Source organism: Etheostoma spectabile, chromosome 17 (genome assembly GCF_008692095.1).
Source record: "Etheostoma spectabile isolate EspeVRDwgs_2016 chromosome 17, UIUC_Espe_1.0, whole genome shotgun sequence".
Lineage (NCBI taxonomy): Eukaryota > Metazoa > Chordata > Actinopteri > Perciformes > Percidae > Etheostoma > Etheostoma spectabile.
Genome location: NC_045749.1, coordinates 15,753,032 through 15,779,223, shown reverse-complemented (window position 1 = coordinate 15,779,223; position 26,192 = coordinate 15,753,032). Strand labels below are relative to the sequence as shown.

The 26,192-nt window shown below is 40.4% G+C and overlaps 1 protein-coding gene and 1 long non-coding RNA gene across 42 annotated transcripts in view; one reads left to right on the top strand and one right to left on the bottom strand.

Moving 5' to 3' along the window:
* The window catches only part of LOC116704888 (neurexin-1a), a 261,617-nt gene that overhangs the window by 69,483 nt on the left and 165,942 nt on the right, over positions 1-26,192 (bottom strand). For all 41 annotated transcript variants that reach the window (XM_032540597.1, XM_032540598.1, XM_032540595.1 and 38 more), the window contains one exon: positions 24,854-25,035. In XM_032540597.1, coding sequence (XP_032396488.1) covers positions 24,854-25,035 — 182 coding nt within the window. The remainder of the gene's footprint in view (positions 1-24,853; positions 25,036-26,192) is intronic.
* LOC116704910 (uncharacterized) lies at positions 7,670-20,087 on the top strand. The gene is made up of 3 exons (XR_004335809.1): positions 7,670-7,905; positions 15,165-15,172; positions 20,075-20,087. It is a non-coding gene; the product is annotated as an uncharacterized LOC116704910 (long non-coding RNA).

Here is a 26,192-nt window from a genome sequence, read left to right as displayed (position 1 = left end):
ATTACATGGATGGCTTGGAGATGTGAATAAAAATGGTTTTCATATCGCAAATGCGTGTATGTACTGTATATACAGTATGAGCCTGAATTCAATTACGATATATATATAGAAATGGCCCTTCCTGGGTTAACTTGTAAATATATGTACACTACCGGTCAAAAGTTTGGGGTCACTTCGAAATTTCCATTGCACTCCATTATAGACAGAATACCAGTTGAGATCAGTTGCATTGTTTTTTTAACCAGCGCAGCAGTTTTCATATTACATTAGTGCTTATAATGCGAAAAGGTTCTCCAATGATTTTCAGTTAGTTTTTTTTAAATGATATACAGTAGTGAACAGAATGGGCCTTTGGAACAGGATGAATGGTTGCTGATAATGGGCAATGTAGATATTGCATTAAAGATCAGCCCCCACTCAGATCAGTGGTATTCTGTCTAACATCGAGTGGAATGGAAATTTGTAAGTGGCCCCATACTTTGACCGGTAGTGTATACTGAAATTATAAACAAAATATGTCCATCTTTGTGCAATAAGAAACTAGCACTAGGGCCAGCCGCATGCTTACCTAAGGTTGTGGTAAACACTATATCTGCTAATCTCTAGCATGTTAGTAGTGTTATTTTAAACATGTTTTCACACTGGCTACATCTATTCTGATCCACTAAGTCACTGTAACAAACTTTAGGTTTTGGGTCCAAAATGAAATATTTGTTATCAGGGCTCAGGTGAATGACTTTAAGAAGCACCTAAAGACAAACAAAACATGCCAGGGATTATACTCTGCTTCTCATTACAGATTCATGAGCTGCCCTCAGCTATCTTATCCACAAAAAGAATTCTACACAAAGACACATTCATCATCAAGGTGCTGTCCAGATCATAATGAGAAAAGCCAAAAAAGAGAAGAAACTGTCTTCTTCAGTTGTCGGATTCCCACCATATGCTGCGGCTCCTGTCGACATACTTGCTGCTTAAAAGAGAGCCAATTTATTTCCCCAGAAGGATGGACTACTAGTGACATTTGGCAATGGAGCATCAGACGTTTCATCCAGCTGTTCCAGACACACACACAACACACAAACACAAAGGAGGTGGTTGGGGTTGGCGTAGTCACAGCAGATGCTTTGATAGGCTAAGTAGGCTGACTTACAGTTGCAACATTTCAATGTCTAATGCCAGCAATCGTGCACACATGAAAAGACAGACACACTGCCAAAACTGTTGTGTTCCAAAACCCCACAGTATCAATTCTTCAAATACATATTGTTGCCATCCTCTGTGATACTGCATTTGGTTGAATGGTACTCACAATATATACCGTACAGCCAGGAATTTGTTTCTCAACACTATTCAAAGCAATGGGCTGATTTGCCAAAGCTATTAGGGATGTGATCTGATTTCACAGTGAAGAAATGGGCTTCAAGGATGCCGATTTAAATCACGGAGTACATACAAGAGATTTCCAATTCACTTCGTTGTACTGACAAAAGGGCTTGTCTATTCAGTAAGGATGAGGCACAATGACATTTCATTCATTTTGTGCATTGGAAATTGTTGAGCAAATTAGATGTAGTTCAGCTGAGGTGCGTTCAGTGTTCAGAACAGGGCATCCATCGATCTACTGCACATATAGGGCTTTTTAATTTGACATTTAAAAACTATATAATGGAAATGGGAGATGCAACATCATGCAACAATCTCCTGAAGACCTATTCCAGACATAAGCTATTAATAGGGTTATACTACTTTTCTGTGGAAATGACATCACAGCATGAGTAGCAGAGAAACAAAAAAATGAATGCATCTGCATCCCCAATGCCAGTGTGTGCACATATAAATGTCCTACCGAGTACATCTTCAAGCATGCAGAAGAGTTTGTATCAGTGTGTGTGCAGGGCAGTTGGTGTGCTGCCCTGATGAAGGGGCCACAGGGCTAAAATGAGCATGGAATCTGGAAACAGGGCTGTATGAATAATAAACAGGGATGGTTGTGCCAGGCATCCTGCATGCAAGTCTAATAAAATGCTTCCATTAGAGGAGCCATCCAGGTGTAACATGGCCATGAAGGCTGGATATCCAAGTAGAGAGGGAGCGCTGGAGCCTTGTTATGGCAAGAGCATATCCAAAGCCACTCTACCAAACATTAATCTGTGTGATGGCTCAATAGACTATTTATGTCTCTGTGTGTATCTGGGCATGTATCTGTTAGTGTGTGCACATGAGAAGAGAAAGAGGCAAGTGTGTGTGTGGCACAATTGATTTGCACAGAGACGTGTATCACTGTCACATGGTGCTGAAGGCAGGCCTGCACATGCATGTGCTCAAATTTGAATTCGTAGCTATAGGGCACTTTCTGATGTGATGTAATCACTTCATCACAGTAATGGAAATTGGATTTAATTTTCTCTTTTCAGCGGCGGCACGCTGATTCACCCACACTTAAACTTGGAGGTGAAAATTGCCAGTAACTGATTCCTTGCTGACTGCCCGTCATCCAGCCCATAAACGCAGATCTTATTTGTAGAGGCGGTAAAATTGTTTAATTAAAAACAATAATTCACTACAGGTCGTTACATGCTGCTAATTAAGCAGAGTTGACAGAGCAAGGTGTGTGTGGTGTCGGGGCAGTTACAGGATATATATTGCTTTGTAGTCATTACACTGACAATGTGGAGGGCATGTTGGAGTCAGTTACCTTATTTGTGCCTCACTGTGGAAGCTGCTTAAAGATTCATGAATAGATGAAGACCATATCTGGACTACAGGTGGAAATCACAGGCAAATTGACGCGATACTACAACCTCTACTGACACCAAAAATACCCAAAACAAACTATATTTTTTTACTTCTATGCGGACACATTTAGCATTAAAACTGGCTGTAAATACTTTTTTTTTTTTAATCACCCAACAGCTTGCTCTCCGTCTTACATTTCTACTCCTTCAGCCTTCAACAAGAAGCTAGAAGTGCAATTTTGTAAATCCGCCCAGCGGATCAAAGTGCTACCATGTTCTAATGGCTGCCACCCACCCACCAGCCTCTCCTGTGGAAGAGCACCATCAGCAGAGTGTGTCTATGAAAAGAAAAGACAGCCTGATTAATCTTCTAATCGTTCCAGAGAGAGATGAAGACAGATACTGTAGATGCAAGGACGGAAAAGGAAAGCGACAAAGAAAGCTGCAACTCGCATACTGCATTACACCGTATGTTCCAGCAGAGAAAGTGAAAAGAAGACAAGCAATAGGGAAGGCTGATGAAAATGGCTGCATTTTTTTTTTTCCTTTGTTGTGACTTTTACACATTTTAGCCTTTGAAATGATAAGGCTCCTCTGTAAGATGGCTGCTTCGCTGCAGCACCGTCTCCTGCCCTCCTGCCTCGCTCGTCTCTCTTTGACAAACTTCTCAGTCTGCTTGACAAAATGATAACTATCAAACAGATTTCATAAATATGTGAAATAAAGATCAGAACAGTAGATAAAAGGGAAGTTACTGCCAAATCTGTTTGGGAAATGGACATGTGTGCCATGAAGAATGTCATCTTTGAGAAGTTTGGGGAATTCAGAAGGCAGACAAATTTAAAGAGAGAGTGCATGCTAAGACTGACAATTTCGGAATTCACTGGAAGATTGAGACACCACCTAAGTACAGTTTGTTCTAACACAATGGACGAGTGTTAAAGCCTTTGAATTTACCTGAGTGAAGCAAAAACATACGCGTTTTATTTTTCCACAAAAAAGAAAGCAACACGCCAACTACTGAATACCTTTTAATCCTGTCTGATTAAAAAAAAGGCTGATTTGAGAGTAAAATGAATCTGAGTGAAAAATATCCAAACTCAATTCACAACCATCAAATAGGGTGTGCTCACAAGCGCCTTCTGTCCATCTTGCACACTTGAGTGATATCACTTATGCAAAGGCCTAAGGCAATAAATATGCCAATTTATGCACCCAACATAACCACCTTCAAAGCATCATAGAGTGAATGTGGGCAAAGACAAGGTTTATTAACAGCAGAAAGTGAGAAATAACTGCTTCGGAAACAGGCTTGCATATTACCCACATCATTCCCCCATTGGTAGCGCTTGTATTAATAAACATGATTATATTGGGCATGAAAAAAAAAAAATGCTTGTTTATACAGCTTGCATTACCATAATCATTGCTCTATCTTGTGTTGGATGTAACCCATTATTATACTAGGTTGATGTGACACAGAATACTTTGACTTCATATGACAGCTCCTCCTCTGGCTCCCTGTGTTCTGAGATAGTGACAAAAGGAGGAATGGGATAGCTTGAGAATAAAGGTAAGAGCAGCAAGCAGTTGGCCCTTTTTTTGAAGGGTGCGGGTGTTGCTGCTGGGCCTGAATACCTGGCAGAATATTTATACAAACCACCAATGTTTTTTAAACAGAAGTATGAGAGCTAATCAATTACGTAACCAGATGTAGGAGTTCCCTAGCAATAAACACACACCATAACATCCTTGGTAGGCTATGTACATGCTTTGTTTGCAAGTCAAGGTTGGTTGCATGTTTCTCACATGGCAGTTATGTGACATGTCCTTGAACTGAATTCAGCATATCAAAGCAATATTTACTTATTCTCTGTCTGACGTAAGGTCTGTTTAATTGCGCGTAATTTTTTCCTAGCTTTTTCACGCATTTTTGGTTAAAGCCAGCATTTATGCTACCAGGACAGAGCTGTTCATTGCCAGCATTGAGCCAATTTGTAGTGCTAAAAATACTATAATTATTTACATACAACATGAAATCCAAACCGCAGTTTAAAAGGTGTATGTCCATAATCACAATTGGTGCAGGTTCCGATGTCAGCAACTGATTTGTCACAAGCCCTAAAGTATTTGCAATAATGACCATGCAGTCGCTGTTTGAAACCCAGCAACGGGACCCAAAATAGCTGATGCAGTAAAATCATTTTTCCATTTACAGCAAGTTTTATGATTCTGAGTGCTGTTCACTTCTTTCACCAATTATTGCTACACTCTCACAGTAAGTGGTACCACCTGGGTTAGAAAAACATCATGAAGAGAGTGCATTATTTTCTCCAAGTACAACAGACAGAAAACATTCACAGCGTGAGCGCAGCATCACAGTTGAGTTTGACTGAAAACTTAGAGGAACAATGATCAAAGTGCACACTAGTTCTTTGATCCCCAAATCAAGCTTTGGGGCTGAGTTATTGCCTGCCACACTCAAGGCAGGAGTGCGGAGCATTGTATTGAAAGGTCCCTCTACCTGACAAAGTGGAGAAGTGCTATGAGTGACTGTCGGCTTTTCATTTTGTCTATGACAGCGTCTGTCTTCATTCAACGCTCTTAAATTGGCTTCGGAACCGATTGGAAATGGTTCTTTTATTATATACTTCCCATAACTCCCCCTCTCATCAAAGCCGGGCCATCTTTTATCTGGAAGATGACGTTTCCATTAGGGTCTGCCAAACTCTTACTGCTGCTCTGTGAGTTGTGGTGCTGGGGGGAAAGCATTGTTAACCAACACAACAACGACAACAGGGTCTCACTGGCTGGGGTGTTCACAAGCCTCGGTCGTGGCACGGCAGTTCATCAGATGACTGCTCACCCAGAACATACACAGGAGCAGGCGCATGGACAAACACAGTGTCTCTCTATCACTCTTGCTCTCTTTTATTACTTGCAAACACAAACATTCACAGATGTGACAAAGTCAGACAACAGAGACACAGAAAAAAAAGATAGGACTTGGCCAAAGAAAGGGGGCCTGTCAGCTATTCCTCACCAGTTTCAGTGTTTCATCAAATGTATGAGGGGCCAATAAGGTTTAGCTGCCAAACTGGCAACTCTTCCAGTCCCCAAACTCAAAGCTGGGGATCTTTCAAAAACTGAAGCCCGGTAGCTCCCTCCCCTGCACGTTACTGTCTTCATTAACGTTGTCTTTGGATGTGGTTCACAGTAGCAATCAGACCTTGGTTCTTAGAAAGCAGGATAGCTTTAAAGTACCAAGATACACACAGAGGAAGGGCACTTTTTGCCCTTAACCACATTTTAAGGCAGCGTGTTGGCCAGGCCCAGTGACATTGTTGGGGCTAATGAGGACATGGCTATGCCCGGTGTGTGTGGGGTGGCGGAGACATACGCTCTCTGGTCCCACTCAGGGAGTTTTAATTAGATCTACATTATCTGACTGTCTGTCCACGTTTGCCCTATCCGCTACGGTTTGGATGCATCGTAAATCATCAGGATAAGTGATCACTAAAGATCTCTATTATATCTTTAATGTATGTGAAGCATTTCAACCATACAAGGCCAATATTAAACCCTCACATTTGTAAAACTGAAATGTAATTTCTTCCTCTGGTTAATCCTTTTAGACTGCTGCTTATTTTCTGTTGTTCTCAATTCTCAGTTTTTCTCTCCCACTCTTCTACTTATTCCTTAAGGTGGCTGGGCTTAAACAGCCTTTCCTCCATCATGATCACATCAGGCCCAACTCCTTGACCTTTGCTGTAAATATCAACTTTCTTTATGAGGTCTGTGATTAGTTTATTGAACAATTCACACTCACTGAAACACACATGTGTGTTCACACCACACATGCATGCGCACCCTGCCATGGGATCTGTCCTTCACAGCCAACTATAACTCTGATTTCTTGGTGTCTACTGAAAATTCATGGTGCTCAACGCTGGCGGGCAGAGTGAGAGCAGCTGCACACCATCCTCAACAGAACCAGCACAAATAAATCAATGTTTCATGGGGACTGAAATGACTTCTTGTAAAGCCATATAGACTTGCCAGACTTTACCAAAGGTCGGTCCTGTAATTGTAGTCATCGACTATCTAAAACTTAAACAAGTACCCATTATTATAAGTCATTCCATATTGATATTGTCTACTACACTGTGAATCACAATGAGCCAAGAATGTGTCATAAAAAAAAACTCTTGCCATATGGTAGCGTACTGATCTGATCTCAGGCCATCCCTGATTCAGCGTTCTTCCGGAGTTGTGGTATAAGTGGGGAGAGATTGGGCAGGGGTGGCAAGCACTACTGCCATGGTGATAAATGTTGTGCATTAGAAGTGTCTGGACCTCGGTGTCCATGTTAGCCTGCAACATCGCCTAGTGGAGCACAGAGCTGAGAGACATGCTGTTCCTGAATATTTCTTTTTTAATCTTGTGTCCTAAAAAAAGATGAAACTGAAATACTGAATAACTTTCAACAGTAGTCATGTTTCCCTCAACATATTTGTATGCACATTTTAAAGTATTGCATTAAAAAATGTTGATGAAATGGAAAAATGTGGAAAATCAAGGAATTTGCCAAAAAGTTGTCACGTTCACTTGTGGTTTTTGCCTATTTCGAAAAACAGTTAATGCGCAAAACGGGAGATGGAAACAGCTTTGCCGAATAAGACGTAGCAAAAACTTAATTCACATGGCTATAGTCCCGGTATCCATCGGATGGGGGAAGGATTGGGATATGGGTTCCATCCAGTGCACCATACACTTGTGGCACATGTTGCGTCGTGGAGTTGTTGTGGACTATAGCCTGTGCCTCAGCCATGTTGGGTGAGTTGACAAATTGAATCGTACTGGCCCTGCAAGTATACACAGCGGTGTACGGTTGTCTTACTGACACCCAATGTCTCTGCAGGTGGCCAACTTGTACAATGCTACCTCTTTCCAATTAGCCAAAGAACTTCACTTCTAAACTCTGATTTAGCAAGCCAGTTTGCAATCTACAACCATGCGTAACGTCAACTTGTGATGAAACTACGCTTTACGTAGTCCAGTTTATTCTCTCTAAACCAGTTGATGAATTCTAATTTGCATTTTCTTTTATGGGACATTTTAAAAGTTTGCTTAAAACTCGCTTGACAATGAGATGGAAACATGACTAGTGAGGAGCACACACAAACTCACACATGCATACTGGTGTTTGAGTGTCTGAGGGCCTCAGAGGCAGCAATGAATGGTCACGTGGTTTTGAGGACCTGACTGTACCTGACAACTAGGGCTGGACAATAAGACCTAAAATCAAATCACGACTCATTGAACACTTTCCTTGCTTATGATTAATGAACGATTATTTTTTTCACTTACAAGCTTTGTACCATAAATATATTCAATTATTAAAGATTATATATTTTTTTCTAATTAAAGAGTGTGTATCTTTGTGATTTTAAAATAGTTGAAGGAAACACACAGATGAACTACTTGATAATAAACAATTGCATTTTTTTCCAAACCAAAAAAAATATTCTAATCCTTTATATTTCACAATTATGGTTTTCTGTCAGATCAATTATGGATCTCAACATTTCCGACCGCACTCTAATGCAACTCCAATTCACAGAGCAAAAAGAACCAACAGAGAAGGGAGACACTGCTTTGTTGTTGCAGGAAACAGTCAGCTGATCCAAAAACTCCTTGGTATTTCAGTGCTTTTGTTTGGTTTTAAACACGGGACTCTCACATCGCCTCAAAACAGACTGACGAGTCTGATCACCGGTTAAATGATTGGCCACCACAGGGTGAAGTCGGGTTGCATTTCTCCAAAAGTTGAATTGGTCTCAACTTTTTGTCGTAGGCCGCTGTGGTTCTTGCCGTCTCCCCCCTGTAGCCCCCACCACAGCAGCCTAAAAGCACTACCCCCATATAAAATGACTGGAAAGACCTGCGTTTGTCTCCTGATTGTCTGAGTACTGACGCAAATGCACGCTTCCCCTCCATGTTCCTTCCATGCTGCAGACTGGACGGGGCGGAGTTCCGAGTTTGAAGAAGACACACAGTTGGGAAAGTTAAAACAGGACTAAAGGTCAGAAACAACCGTAATGGGGAAATGATGTCGGTTAGAGGTTCTGAATTTCAGTATTGATTATTTTTTGATTAAACGTCCAGCCCTACTGACAACCTGTCCGTAATTTTCCCGATACACAGATACACACAGCAGTATATGGGGTAGAAAAGATAGGAGCTCATGTGTTTGCACATGTATGCTGTCCTTGTCCAGACTTCCTCTTACCACCTCCCTTATTTTATCTGATCCTCATCCCCCTGTGCCAACATTAGGCTTTACTTTAATGAAATGTTTGGGTCCTTAACTAATCTTTTTAGCTTCATCCTTTCTCTTTTAACCAACTTATCTTCTGTTTCCCTCCTTTATTGTCTTTGGGGTTTTATCAGTCATCTTGCAGGGAAAGGTAATAAAAGGCCAACATACTGAGGGAGCCTGGCTCCGTTTTGTCACTTTGCTCCTTTTTGTCTTTTATTTTTGTTTGTGGCAGCAGGCCTTATCGGGAAGATAGTCGTGAGATAAGCCCTTTGTGGTTCTTTGTGGTGAAATAATACGACAGGCTGATGAGGGCTGGTGGGTGAGAAGCTCATTGCTGCTTCTCTCCTTCCCACCACTGCCTGTTCCTCTTTCCAGGGAGTGTTAGGAAGTCCCCAACGAGGCTGACAATTATCAAACATTTCTGTCATATTCCACCTTTGATAAAATATCAACTCACCTCGTTTGACAAATGCTATTACAAGTTAACGTTCATTTACCCAGTTGCGTACAGCAGCTTTAGATTTTTAGAAGAAAATGTTCACGTTTGCATATCTCACAAGGTTAAATTAGTTTTTACACTGTCCCAGGTCTGCAACTGTGATGCATACCGTTGGGCTATTAACTACAACATCCACATTGCTTTCATTATACTTTATCTTTTATAATCAAATAAACTGTAAGCTGTAGTCATTATTGACATTTAAAATGGTATATCCTATGTTTGAAGGCTGATGCCCAAATTATAAAACTAAAAAAAACATTCATAGACTTAATTGAGCCCTGTGAGTTAGTTCTGAACAGACAAAAACTTTTCTTTGTAATCTATTTTACTACTGATGGAGTCACAAGTTCCTGGCTCATGTCAATACTTTGTCTCTAATCTACAGCACCTATTACGATTTCATGAAGTGGTAATGATTATACAATTACTTCAGCATGGAAATACCATAATAATGGCCATGGCAACCAAGGTTTGTGAGTTTGTGAAGTGGATGTTTATGGATTAAAAAATAAACACACACAGACTGGCTGGCCGGCCATCGATTTGTGTTGCTATTGACTAAAGCGTGGTCAACACTGGTGCTCAACAGCAGCTACATTTTAATATAAATAACAGCCGCTTTCTGGCCTGTAATTGCCTCAGAAATTACTATATGGATGAAAGAGCAGCAATAGGGGGTGCATGGTATTAATTAAAAAGGTGGCATTTTTTAAAGCTTTGGCCAATGACACAGCACTTGGATGACATATAGTACAGTACACTTACATGTCTCTTAATTTACCCTCGAGTTTATGCAATCCAAAATGGAGCTTACATTATGCAACACCTGCATAACCTATAGTAACCCTTTGTAAACACTGTACATGTGTTGGCTTTATACCGGATCAGACATTATAATGCTTCAGTGGTAAAGTAAGACTACAACTTTGACTTTGAGTGTTAAGCTCAGTCTGGATCCAGCAGAGACATAGAATTCCCACAACAATTTTCTAAGTCTTTTATAGCAGCTCTTTGTCAGACACAAGGCTATTTCACAAAATGCACTGGTGGATTTAGGAAGCAGATACTTCAAGCATAACTCATTTATTAGGCCAAGTGAAGGGAGGAGACAAAGAGAAGAAAATGAATTAGGCCTCACATGCACTTTTAATTACTGTTGTCAAGGTGTTTGCTTCGCCCTTCTGGGGAAAAAACCAAACCATCACTCAAACCAACTACTTAGAAGACCTGCAGAATGAGCCATAAAGTTTAACACCACTTCTATAGTGCAACATTTACTACAACATAAACAAAACTTAACCTTCTCCCCGCAACATCTCTCTTCTCTACGGAGATAAGGTGCGCTGCATGGTTAATAAACTGAGCAGAATGAGGCCACTGATTCAGGGATGCTCTTCTCACCTCATGTGCTTACCTGAGGGATAGAAGAGGACAAAGGAACAACATGTGCCTGTCTGTTTGATCTCCCTGTATGAGTTGTACTGCACATGTAGGCTGCTGACACGTCATGGGCTGTTTGCTCCTGCACAGGCAGCACTGCTGGCCTTCATTGCACAGCTCTTATTATAGCAGAGAGGCAAAGACATTTTCTCTCTCTCTCTCTCTCTCTCTCTCTCTCTCTCTCTCTCTCTCTCTCACGCACACGCACACGCCACGCACGCACACAACACACACACACTTTCTTTGATGAGGCTGTGGAATATGCTATCTACGACCTGGGGCTCTGTTAGAGTGCTTGGCTGCCATGTAAGTCTCATGTAGCTGAGAAAAAAAAAGACAACACTGGCAGGCCAGTCTGCCCTAAGAGCAATAACGATAAAGAAAATACACAAGAGTCTTGCAATATTTAACTTGAAAGTACAGTATACTTGGAGTTAAAATCTCTGTGTTCCTCAGTTGGACCAGAGTAATATTGACTGGTGGCTATGGGGAATAAAAGGAGGGTCACTAAATCCATTATTCATAAACGGGGGACATGAAGACGGTGAGTGTTTCTGCTGACAATGTGGTTGCTCTCCCAGAAGCCAAGAGGCATTTTAAAAGCGGATATAGTTCCTTATCTCACCAACTCAAGTCAAGATAGGTTTCAGCTGTGCTGACTTCCATACGTCTACATGATATGTCTTGCCTCTCAATCTGTAGCTTCCTGCTGCTCATTTACTCTTAATGTTTTAAGAGTGCGCGGTTTTTTAGTGAAAGCAAACCGTAACAATAGAACATCATTGTCTTGTTCCTGGCTGACACATAGGGCAAGAGACTTTCTACAATAAAACAAGGCAAAACAAAACAAATAAAATAAAATAACTAAATCAAGGACTTTAGTTAACTGAGCTAGACCACCAGCAGTGTACACCAATTTTCCCGATGCGACACACAACACGTTTCCACAGCAGCACATTATTAAAAACAGCATGCTTGTATGTGCATTATATTTTAAACAGGCTTCGATGGAAAGCACAAGGGGCTAGAGATGAGAGCAGTGCAGCAGTGAAAAGGTAATTAAGTTGACCAGAACAAGGCCAGACGTCTGTTTAATATTTCATGCAGCCCCACACAAAGCACATATTCAAGTCATCAGCAACAGGGCACCAACAACAATTATGAAATAATTAGCAGAGAAGCACCCTGGAAGATTTTGTCTTTGCTGGGGATATGTGTAAGTCATTTCAGACATGGCCTGGTCCAAATTGACTTTGCTCTCTAATTGACCCTGGTAAACACCAGCAGGCGGACTAGGCATACAATAAGAGAACAGAAAAACATGCAAGTATGTACAATATGTATGTGCATTTGCATATGCATACTTCTTCAACATCTTTATTTTAGATTTTTCAGGAAACACATTGTACATACAGGGTTAAATTAAATCTGAAATTTGAATTATCTTGGAGCTATTGTGCATATTTCTTTATTTTTCAGAAGAGGATAAAACCATTTTTGAACATATCTATGGAAACAGCTTTTAAGCTTTGAGCCTCTGGGTGGGTGTTTCCCATCGCAGATGTTCACTGACATCTTGTGTTGCTTTCTAGTCCACTTTAAAGCTGGGGGAGGCGGTTTATTTTTGTTGTCATTGGGCAAAAATAATATATTCTTTCAACATACTGTGTTTCAAGTGATCTGAGAGAAACCTCGACTTGTGCATTCCCAACTTGGCTCTGTATTGAGTCTTTAATTAATCTAGCCGTCACGGGAGACTTTGGCCAATCACAGGTCATTTCAGATGCATGTGCACGTTTATGTGGTGAAAGTTTTGTTTACCTTAGTCAAAGGTTCAGGGCTGTGGCTAATTTAAGGCTAAACTAGTAGATAAGAGACTTTGTGACCAATCTATATACAGTGAAAAAGTGTGATGTCCAGGGACCAGACACGAATTTGGTAAGAAAAATGTTCTTATTTCCGATTTGTTTTGACCAAATTACGTGTGAGTGGGCTTTGGTTGCATGCAGGTAAACAGTCTGTGTGGAAAGCAAAACAGGAAGCAAGCATTTGCCAAAATGAAATCTCTGAATCCATCGACTAACGTCTGGTGCAGCTTTTTTTATATATTTTCTTTTGTCTGCTTTCATTTGCAAATATATGTTTATAGAGACACTGTCTCAACTCCATTCTCAGGTTCCTATTTGGACCCGGCGCACGGAAGAGGGAGTCTTGTTATCACGGTAGGTATCTGTTACCTGCTTACCTGCTGCCTATGCCAGAACTAAAGAAATATTAGGGGATGCACGGTAATCTAAATCGTCGGTAAACCGATAGCTGATGGGTTCCGAGATTGAGCTAACATTTAGCTGTTTCTCTAAGGGGTCCATATCTGGTGATGGCAAATGTGCTGTAAAACTCAGTAACTAATCCAATTACCAACATCTACACCAAAAATGCACGTCGTTTGGAGAACACAAAAGAAAATGAATTCAACTTCTAAACAAGTCAAAACAAACCCAATGGAGATATATGCCAATTGCTTAGCAACCATAGTTGTTTTTAGTATGTTTATCCATAATATTGCATGCATTTGTGGAGACTTGGCATTAAAAGAGTCACAAAATATTGTATAGAGTGATTCTCGAGAAAATGTGCTCCATATGTGTTAGCTGGGAGACGCTGTACTTTCTGCAATGGAGCGAAAAAGAGTGAGACTATTTTTATCCCACCCTGAGGGCTGGGGCAGCTGTGTCAAAAGTCAACAACTATGGTGACTCCATGCTGCGACGCTCCAGTCCTGAACGAACACACACAAACCCACCCACTTACGGTACATATAGATTTTTTTTTTTTCTGAAATTAAATTAGACCATATTAAATTAACGAATGCTTACCATTTTAATAGTGGAAAAAGTAAAATAGGCGGATTAATTTACAGGAACATGTCCAACTAGAATCTAGGGGAAAGACTAAGCTTATCCAAACTAAATTCATCCATCAAACGTTAATAACAAATAGAATGTCAATGCTCTTAACCTTGTAACCCAGAAGAAAAGTGAACATGTCCGATAGTGTAACATTGACCATGAAATCTAATTTACCCCATGTTAGCCATGGCAATATTGCTCTGTGTGAGGCAAGCCCATAATGTACTGATGTACAGCTTTGAGAATGACAAGCTGTACTCACTGTTATTTGTTACACTAATAAAAGTGAAGATACATTATTTTCCTGCCCTCTGAAAAACACACACACACACACACACACACACACACACACACACACACACACACACACACACACACACACACACACCTCCCCCCACCCACCCACCCTTCATGGACCACTTGGCTTTGTAGTGGCAAAGAGCTTGAACAAATTGAGAAATGATTGGAATTGAAAGATGAGTAATGGTGATTCTAGCGCTGTCCCTTCTCAATATGGAGATGATGAGATTTGATTCTTTGAGGTCAGGTACATCATCTGAGCTGAGTGGCTTCCCCGTCTATGACTAAAAGAGATGAGAGGACGTTTACTCTCACATATGGACTTTTTGCCACAATCAGTCACTGCTGACATATGATCAATGCTATAGTTACCGGTGCCACGTTTATACTATTCATACAGTGAGTATTCTGTATGTTAACCTTATGAAGAGTTGGGGAATACGGTAAAGGAGTGAAGAATTATTATCCTCTGCCGTTCATGTTTGTGTGACTGAATAAACACTAATGGACTAAATGAGGTCAATGAAGCTCACCCGTCCATGCCTTTCACTGCTTTCTCCTCATCACAGTCAACTATTAGTCTAGCTTTGCGCACTGAAAATCTGACAAACATTTAGACTAACAAATGGCAGTTCCGGTTTCACTGACAAACAGTGAAACTAGGAGAATGCAGGGAATGAGGAAAGTTTTATGTGGTTGTGAATTTAAATGTGTCGGAGCTGTTAAAAACTCTTTTGATTAACTGATTCAACAAAAGGAGTGTAGAGAAAAGGGGCGAGGGGACTATATTTGTTATTACAATGCTTTAAAAACAAAAGACTTAATATAACTGGAAAACAAGTGTTATAACAGAAGAAAAATAAAGAATACACCTGAGCACCTCCCCATCCATCCTATTCTACTGATGATCCTCAAATTACACGCTCTGTTGCTTTCAGACCTTGTGACAAAAGTGGAGATGGTTGGCAACTCCAGGCTGTCTTAAGTTATTGACCCAGTGAGCTGGTGAACATACAGAAGTAAGAGTGACTTGTGTCAGCACAAACCATGGAAACTCATATCACTTGTGAGATGGATGTGTTTACTCCTACCCTGTTTGTAAGAGCGTGACAGTTCAATGATGAATAATGTCATGGGGAACAACTGTGTGTTTGGACATGGTTCCTTTTATACCAAGATGCTTCCAGTGTGTGAATTAGACGTACTTCTATAATTTTCAAAATCTGTAACATTTGTTTGTGTTTAAATTCTTCAGTTTTTATCTTTGTAGTATTGTGTTAGAGATAGCAACCAGGATCTCGGTGTGGTCTGGCTTTTATTTTCTCCCACTAGACTCCAACAATTGGTTTTAGGATAGAGTTTTGAGCAAATTCAACAGAGATTTGATACTGCAATTCTAAAATCGAAAAAACAAAAAATATAGTCGCGAGGTGCGAGTTGACATCTTTTTTCTCAATAGCAACTTCAAAGTAAGTTCACATGTGGTCCAACGTTGTTATAAACATATCCTGCAAGCCTTGTAACGATTGGACAAACAGTGCACGTTGTTAATGCCTACAACTGATTTGTCAAAACATTTATTTTCATTTCAATGTGATATGTAGCTTAATCCTGCTCCCTGCAATTTGAGAAAAGCAAATAACAAAAAAAACTGTTAAACAATAAAGCCGCAAGCTGCGATTCCAAGCTCAAACCATGATTTGCGTCATTCCACGTCCAGTTATTCTGCATTTTAAGTGCCCCCTAGTGGTCAATTTGAATGAGACATTCAGTGTATGCGTGAGGTCATTATGTAGACATTTCCTGGAAGTTTTGTGTTGATTGTACAAAAATGTAGTCATTTATTGCATGATCTACCCATCTGTGATCCACTCAGCATTTGCTGATCTTAACTATTAGTAAAAATAATTCATAATTTGTGCATTTTTAAGTAAAACCTTATGTATAATTTCATATAAATAAGGTTTGTTGACCATGAATTCCAAGAATAAGTGGAAAACCTATTATTAACAGCATGGAAAAAGTGGCAAATAAATAAAAAAAGCAACAAAAACATTGGAAAAACACAAAAAAATATAATTTTTTTTATTTCTAGTTCATGGATAACGGGAAGACAAGGGTTAATAAGCTTGATCCACTGAGGATTCACCAAAGATTTGGTGGCAATCGGAGATGCGGTATAGGAGGAGATCTCAAAAATGTGTTTTTCAAAGAATTCAAAATGGTGGAAAAACTTTATAGACAGCCCTTAATGGTCCTTGAGGCTTTTTTTTGTAGAGCACATTAAGCTGCAGCTGAGTTTCAAATCAATCGGACTTACGGTGGGGGGGGGGGTTGGCGTGACCTTTCAAATTTTGCATTTTGAAGCCTTAATTACAGCGCCACCATGTGGCCGATTGGGTTCATATTTCTATAGGAGCACACGCACACCATTTCCAGTTTCATGTTTGTAGCTCATTCCAGCTCACGGGAATTTGAGCCGGCACGGCAGACAACAAATAATAATAATAATAATAATAATAATAATAATAATAACAACAACAGACAAACATAGAAGGGTTTTACTGCTTTGCGGTTTGAACCCTAAAAAACATGCTCTTTAGTTTTAAATCTGCATAAAATACATATCATCTCCGGGGCACTAAACAGCCCAGTCATATAGTGGGATTGTTACCATAGCAACTGCTGATAAAGAAATGAGGAGAAAAAAAAGTGGGTTTCCAACAAACAACTCACAACAGATCAACAATAAAAAACATTAAAAAAACTTTCAGCTAAAGATGGAATCAAACACTTAATCTGCACCCACATAGCACATTCAGCTGCAATTCTTTTCCATTAATTATAGATATGAACATACTGTATTTTAAGAATAATATTAGATGTCAGTTTTTCTAGAGGTGTGCCTTCACCAAGCAAGCAACACAGGAAAGCTGTATAGAGTGAATCCTTGGGGTATCGCATGCAGGTATGTTCTATGTCTGCGTGCAGAGTGAGGATAAGAGCTAATTACTGGGTCTGAGTAACAGGAGTAGTGGAGGTGAATAAGATCCCTTCCCTGGACAGGTATTTTAATAGGAGTATGGGGGATAGCGTGACACTGGTTCTCTCCTGAGACCCTCAGCATCTCTCTCAGGCAGCACTCTCACCTGATGCATCAAATCAGACTACAGTATTCACTTAATGAAGCACGCGATTGTTCATCATCTGAACTAACTGTAAGGTGAACTTCAAAAACAAACACAAATTACACTTTATTACTTGAAAATGGAGATACTTAAAACAGTAGGCCTGATCGTCTCTCTTCTCAAGCCATTTTACATGATTAATAGGGCAGAGAGCAGGAGTTGAAACTGCAATTAAAGGTGTCTTCCATCAGAAGAAAGCCCCCTTTCTAGTAGTCAGCTAAAGGAGGACCGAGGGGAGCAATGCTCCACCAGAGAAGTCATTATTTCTCCACCATCCCCTCTGCTCTATGGAATACATTAACTTCACAGTGTCGCTGTCTTAGCCAGAGTGCCTTCATAGCTTGCTTTTTTAAAGGGATGCATGCAATTAGAAGAAGGGAAAGACGAAAGTGCTTGGAATAGTCTCCAACCCCCACACAGCGATTGAGTACCAACACAAAACAAGCTCAGTGGGCCCCTTGGGGCCCTGCCTCAGACTGAGCAGAGCCTCCGATAGTCACTATCACCACTGCTCATTGACAACAAAAAGAAAAGAAAACTGCAAAGTCTCCATTTCACTGTGTAAATGGCTTTCTAAAAATGTACAGATGAATTTCTAATAACAGACACCCGCCCTTGTTTGTGTGGAACATAAATGATACTTCCTTTGTGGGGGATAAAATACCTTAACAGCATCAAAGCAAAATTTACCTCTACTTTAATATTGTGTGGTGAAATTATACATACATCGCACCATAAAACGTGTTATCATGTTTAACTGAGAAGGGCTGCACACCGGCATTGTATAAACTTTGTTCCAGTTCTTTTTCTGTGTGGATTACGGTGCTGCACCAAGGATCATTACATCCATAATTCCCAGATTTACATGATGTCATTGTGAATATTTACATGGATTTGGCTTTCAGCTACAGTGCAATTAATTACATATACAGATTACTTAGATACTTTACCAAGGTACACTATCATGCAGAGCCAATTCTTATGTCAGAGACAACTCTTATATCCTTATGGAAATAAAGTAGCCTCATGAATATGCTTCACCTTTGAAAAAGTAGTGGGGATTGTGGAGAATCATCATAATTGGAGAGCTGGCAGAGGCATTATTCTGAATCTTGTCTTCCTACCATGTGTGCTACAGTAATGAGCCAGAGGAAAGTGATTGTCATACATTTGATGGTTCACCAACTTCACAGTCATTGTCTTTATCTGAGATAGAAAGGAGAGGCGGGGGAAGGATCACAATTCCTTTGAGGTGCATTTAAATCATAGTCTCCACATATTACTCAGAAAAATCCCTCTTGAGTGTGTGAGCTGAGATGGCGTCCTTCAAGCCCCGCTGGGTTTCCTGTCATCATGAAATGGGAGCAGGAGATTATGGGGGGTGAGGGATGTAGAGGATGGAGAAGGAGGGGGGGTAAATACTGAAATCTGGTCTAATCCCATCTCATACAGCTGAAGATACACTCCTAAGACATTTCTGCTCAGAGCTGAGGTAAATGAAAAGAATGAGGAGAATACCATTGGGAATCAGCTGTATAATACATTGTTTGTGTACATCTCCAAATAAATTAAAGACTATAGACATACATACACACACACATATATTAAGTAGTGGCAATCAACAGTCTGTTACTTATCAAATGTGTATGCTTAGAAGAAAAAAAATCCCAAATTAAAACCTAACTGGCTCCAACACATTGTTAAACTAAAATTGGACCACAGTAATTATATATAATATAATTTCACATTACAGTGTGAGCCACTGGGTACAGTTCAGACAGATAAGATTTTTGCAGGTGACTAGCTGAGTGCCGCTATTCTTACATAAAAAACACATAAAACTGCGTTTAATGGAGTGCTGTAAAACACGTCTTTTCTGGTGTAATTAATGACAAGACAGTGAATCGTGAAATACACATCTAGAGGGTTTATACAATAAGTATTCAAATTTCATATTGTAATTAAATTTTCTGCTATTCTTCTATTTGGCTGCAGCACAAAGCTTATGAAATATCCCGTATGAGAATTACATGTTACAATCAATTATTTGTCTGTCTTTTATGACACAATTAAAACACAATGACACCTTTATCAGCCATTATTTTATGTCTTCAAAAACATTTGACTGGAAATGTTATTGTGGTGTTTCATTGATAACATTTGGCAAAACACAGTTGCAACTTTATTATGCATGGTTAAAAGCTTTGCAATACACTTACATCCTGTATTATTTGTGTAGTTAAAAAAACATTTTTCTCATCTTAAATAACTAGATGAACACAAATCAAGAGCATAACCTTAGTTCTTCTTTTCATGCTCGTCTTTTCTGTGTTTTCTCTCACGCTTCTCTCATTTTCTAATGAAATGCAACACTTAACAAAGCCCCCAGATTAATGTGCAGAAATAAATAAATTAGAGTAAGCATTCAGACTGACTGCTGATGCGAGAGGAGGAGAGATTCTCACAACCCACTGCCCCTGTTGTAAGAACATGCCTTATCAACATTTCCCCCTGTAAAATGGCAATGGAATGCTGCACATTTCATCAACAAGACTATGCATTCATCTGCTGTAAACTGCATAATTTCCCTGCCTTGTTATGCCATATGAGACTCCCCACTCTCACCTCTCCTGTCTGAACAGCTCAGGTCTCTAACCTTTAAAATGTATCACTAGTCCACAGTGAACCTAAAACCTGGCTTACAGCCTGAGACTGTCTTCTTAAAAGATGCTTCCACTAATGCTTGGTTCACACTACACGGACCTCAGCCATAGTTTTTTCCTTTTGCCAACGTTTTTTGGAGCTCTGCGACAAAAGCCTCAGATCAGAGACAAATCGGTGTTGGCTTGGTGCTCGCAAATCAGTGCTTCAGCACTATCTGTGAACTGTTCTCTCAGCTCACTGGTACATTCCAAACGTATTCCAGATCTCTAGCAGGCTAAATATCTGGACTTGTAGGGGAGTGTGTGGTGTTTGTTTTCAGGACAAAACTTATTTTGGAGACCAGACATACTTGTCCGGGATTCCTCCTGGAAACATCTTGAAGTGTCCTGTGTCATGTTGTGTGAAAACCACAACTAATTCAAAAAAGTGTGTGTGTGTGTGTGTGTGTGTGTGTATATATATATATATATATACACATTACAGTGCTCTGACTACTTTGAAAGTCATGCTGTGTGAAAAATATGCCACAATTTCAAGTTGAGTGAGACCTCTTATTGCAGCTCTCCGTCTCCCCTCTCTGTCTGCATGTGCAAAAGTGCCAATGGGAACACTCTCTCTCCTCTGTGATTGGCCAAAGTCTACAGTCACAGGCTTTAAGATATGACCAGTGTCTTTGCTGAGCAAATTTCTCAACTGTAGACTGCAGCTTCAGCTGCAATCCACAGTAGGCCTGGTTGGAATTCACATTTACCACTGGTCACAAGGGCCTGGATGAGAATTTACTATGATATTTATATTAAATGCAAAAATGTGGTAATTGGTCGGCAATAAGTTAGAAAGTTTGCCTGATGTACTAGCAAGTGAGCAAATGTATATTAATTCAGTTCTGCATAGGGATGAGCTACACAGCGATTAAAGCCCTGTTGAGCCATTTGATTTAAAAAGGCACCCTATCTATGCAAATTGTTGGAGAGGACATTTTTCATCACACATGAAAGTGGTTTAAAAAGAAAATATTGCCCGTTTTATCCCTGTTCAGGTGTTGCGTGCAAGTGGACAGGAGCCCAGAAAGCTGCTGAACACACAGGGATCTTAAGGGAGCATTTGCACACCTGAGAGAGCACATCTGTCTTTTTACACCCGTATTCCAATTTATGTACTTTGTACATCTTGTTTGCATCCCTGCGTGGTAGAGCTGTCACGATATGGGAAATAAAACCAAAATCGCGGAGTGAGAAGGCAGAATCGCGACACACCCCTTCCAAATCCCAGAGTTATCCTTCTCGTCCAGATCCACTGCTACCACATCTTTAAATACTAGTAGTCCTTTTTATTCCTGTTTTGTCTGGTAGATTTAACTAACTGTAAAGACAACTAAAAGCAAAAGGGGTGGCACTGGTAACGCTAACGGAGGTGTAGCTAACGCTACGAGTGGCCGCTGTTCTGGAGCCTGGGTCTGTTTCCCGACGCTTTAGAAAACTGCCGTTGGTTAGGGTCCTTAGCACCCGTGTTAAGTGCTGACCAGGATGGGAGGACTGTGGACGTGTCCCCTGGCCGGGGGCTGTAATGATAGTGAATGGTTGCTAGCTGGCTGGAGGTTGAGTGTGGAATGGATATGTCCCCAGGGCTGTTGTCAGCTCTCATCCCGACTGAAGCCTTGCAGCAACAGGAGACAGAGGCAAAAGACAGGGGTGTGCTAGCTAGTTCAATTACCATTAGATTAGTCGCCTATTTATACAGTTAACGCTACTGGTGAATTTGTAGGTTAGCCCAGAGTTGTTAACCGTGGTCAAAACAATCATACTAAAAGTAACAGTGTGTTTAACAGTGTTGTAATCTTATGCTACCCACCAAGAATTACATTAACATTAGCTACTTGTCAACCAGCACCTAGTAGGTACCAAAGCACTTTTTCAATCCTCTTGGTTGGGGGCAGAATTGTCCATTACTGTTGCTATTATTCTTATGTCTCATTCCAACAAGTTAATGAACCACTGAAACAATTTTGGAAACATTATTTTGAGGTAAAAAAAAATCTTTGGTGTTGGATTGATCAACACTGAAATCAATCAATATCAATAAGTAAGCTATCTATTGTATTACTGTGTTGCAAAGTGAGATGTATTCAATGACAAAACAATGCCATGTGGCAGAAAACTATATTGTATAAGGTATTACCCCCCCCCCCAAAAAAAAAAAGAATAATGTTTTGTATTGAATCGTGGGTCCAAAATGGTGATAAGAACCAAACCCTGGGTTTGGTGTATCATTACAACCCTACTGGGTGGCATTTGGTGATGACCATTGATAATGAAAAAGGTTATATCCTTTTAAATTGTCAGGTTACTCCTGAATTAAAACTATGGGCTAAAAATCACTTGGCCCAAAGGCTTAGAGAAAAAAAAATATCCAAATCCACAAATAGCGAGTACGGAGGTGTCTCACAAGAACAACATCACGGCTGCTCTTAGTCCTCAGGACAGGCCTTGTTATGTCACTGGGTGCTTACTGTATGTGTGAATATAGGTGTGTGGGCAGCTTGGGTTGAGGCAAACTTCAAAACCAATTTCCTGTTTGTGACTGTGTGCTGCTCTGTAGCTTTCCTGTGTGTTTATGTGCAATGTTAATGTAAGCTTCTGGCCAGTATCACTCTTGTCATGCGTGGGAACTTATTCTCAGTAGGCGGATATTAATATTTAGGATTATAAATTGACATAGGGTACATTTTACATCTTCTATAGTTCAATCTGAAACTTGTGTGGGAATACTATTACAGCAGAATATACAATATTACCCATATAGAGTAACAATGTCAACAAATTTAGCATGAGCAAATGTAACAAACTTGGTAATAATAAAAAAGAAATTGGTAAAATTACCTCCTGAAGATGTTTAGGCTGATTTCCACTTAGTTGGACAGTCAGATGACCACTGTGCCTGTCCTCAGGTTGAGCACCTCTCATTACTTTTTCTGTGCAGGGCATTTGTTTTTATTACCTTACCTCCACAAGTCAATAGTGGCTTACACTAGTTGCTGCTTTGTGTGCAGAAGAGGACACAGGTATTCCATGTCAACAAAATAAGAAAATATTTACAGGCAAAAAATCTGTCAGGCAGTGCAGAGACCAGTATGAATTCTGAATAAATGTGTCTGTGAAAGTGCATTTAACATCCAGCGTTACTCTTACTACTGCACACTTTTTTCATATTGCCTAGATTTAGTTGGTTCTGGAAGTTTTTACAGAACTTAGATACAGACTAATACTATAACTAACTGTTTTACTTTTATTTCATGTTATTTTTAGCACCATTAATATGCAATGGCCAGTTAGGTTAAGCAACTCCTCTAAAAGTTTATCTGAAGTGAAGGCACACAATCACATCAGGGTACTTATAGAAAACCATATATGTTTATCCTTCAAATGTACCATTTTGTCCACACATTGACTACACAACTTGAAAGGAAACTTACATTTTTATCAGATATTATCTAAAATGATATAACCAATGTGTGTTTAGCTAAGGCACATTCCCTACAGCACCGCCCTTCCCGCACTAATGAATACTGTTGTCAGTGGGTACTTCTCTTTATGCTAACTTGTGCTCCCTCGTGTCCTCTCCTGACCCGAAAATTATTTCTCCTCTGTCATTATAGTTAGCATAATAAATAGCACCCAGTAAGTGGGTACTAGTGAGAGGAAGGTCATGTGGTAATCAGAAAAATGTCCAGGTCGGAGACGCATTGTGTGGAACCAACCCTAATTACTGCACCATTTCCCTCAGTTCCTGCTGCACACACTCACAGCGGCCATAACATAACACAGACCAGAGGAGGGCTCCTTCTTACCACACACACACAAACACACACACACACACACACACACACACACACACACACACACACCACCACACCACACACACACACACACACACACACACACACACACACACACACACACACAACAACAAAACATACTGATGGTCATGCAGTTGTACTGCCACTAAATCATCAATTCCTCCTCCTTTGTGGTTAAAGAGTTCAGCACAATTACTGGTTTAGCTCTATAATATTGAATATTCATGATTAAATAAACAACAACTCATGTTACAAAACATTTATATATTACTTGTGAAGCGTTTTACATTAAAAAAAAAAAAACAATCTGGAAAAGGACTGTGTGGGTGTGGTTTGATAAAATTTGATTGAAGATTCGATGAAATGCTGCAAATCCTGATGGTGAACGCAAAAAAGTGATCTCTTTCCAACTCAGCCACTCCCACTTCAAATCATTGGGGAAGTCAGCAAAATAAAAATACAAAAATTTGAAATAACCAAAACTTTTCTAAATTTGTTATGAAATACTGTAGGACATGGTGCTCATTGGATGCTTTTCCATAGACCTTATTGGTCCCCTAATACCATATCTTAAGTCTATTTCCCAAAATTCAGCCTTGGTGCAGAAAGTCATGATGTCTCTCTCTCTCATGGCTGGGCCAAATTCTATGGGCGGCAAAGCAGAGAAAGGGGAGGTAACCTTGCTCCTTATGACCTCATAAGGGGCAAGATTCCAGATCGGCAAATCTGAGCTTTCATTTTCTCGAAGGCAGAGCAGGATACCCAGGGCTCGGTTTACACCTATCCCCATTTCTAGCCACTGGAGGACCATAGGCAGGCTGGGGGAACATATATTAATCTTCAAAAAACCTCAAAATGACATTTTCATGCCATGGACCTTTAAGGGGCTGGATCGTAATGCACTGCATGTATATAAAACAGGTTATTGACTTACAATGTGGAGCTTCAAGAAGTCTCCGAGACCAGAGGAGCTATCCACCCTCACCAGGACAGCATCCTTCAGGTGCGTGCTGAAGCCAATGGCTAGCCGATCTGCCCTCGTGCTGGGACGGTCATTTGGCGGCCATGTGTATGTGATCAGTCCACCATCTCGCCCAAATATGTAAGTTGTTCCCGCTAAAGAAAAGAAAAAAGGACAAAGGACAAAAATGAGACATTAACAGTGTATCTCCCTTTACAGCCGTGTGCTAGACGCAAACCACTGACTGTCAACACAGAAACATTAATAACACAGCAAAGCCGGCATTGATGCTGTGTGTACAGAGCACCATCAGTCTGAAGTGTTTCATTGTGCTGAGTAATGACTTTGCAAAGCACAGAGCAACATATCACTCTTTAAACAGCTCTCAGCCCCATCTGAGGCTTTAAGTACACTTATGTCAATTCATGAGAAGGAGAAAATTCAGCGGAAATGAGGGAGGCAGGTACCTGTGCCACTCTTCTCATAATAATGCACAATTACTCAGTTTTATTGCCAGTGCCTGCTTCACCTCTAGAGGGACAAGATAGAAGTGAATGTTAGCAGACGTGCAGTGGTGTCCCCTGTGCCTGGGTAACCAGCACGCCAAAAGTGCACCTCCCGGTTTCTCGCGCTTCATTAGCAGCCTCAAAGGCAGATGCAGCCGGCAGCTTTATTGACTGACTGGTCCAATTATGCCCTCCTAGTGACCTCCAAACCAGCTACTTCCTGTCTTGCAGCATTAGCTCATTGTCTTTAGCGGCCTTATGAAAGGTTTGAACAGGACCTGGTGGATGGGAGAGTGGTTCTAATTATGTAGCCATTCAGAGAGAAAAAGCCTTGTGGCATTATGCCAGTGACCTAGTCAAATTGATGGTTGGGAATAAGTCTGTCTCGACTAATGAAGGAAGTGGTCTAAGTGGGAGCATATTCATGTATAGAGCCACAGTTTCAGGTTGTGACGCTTGTCAACCATCCGGCGTTTCAGCATTTCAGAGCTGTCAGACTTGTCTCAATCAAATAAGTGCCTATTTCTTCCCAATTAGGAACCTTGATTAGGATAGTGTTTCAATGCAATTCTGCCAGGACATAGAAAAGTATGCTTGCGGACGAAAGTGTGCATGTGTGTACAATTGTGAATGAATGAGTATGTGATTGGGAAATAAATGCCTGTGAGAAAGCCTTAAAATGAATGCAGCTGGCAGATTTGCATAAAAACAGCTATCTTCATGAAAAATTAGACAAGGAGCTCTGCTAGTGTTTTTTGCATTTACGTATGGGTGTGTGTGTGTGTGTGTATGTATGTGTGTGTGTG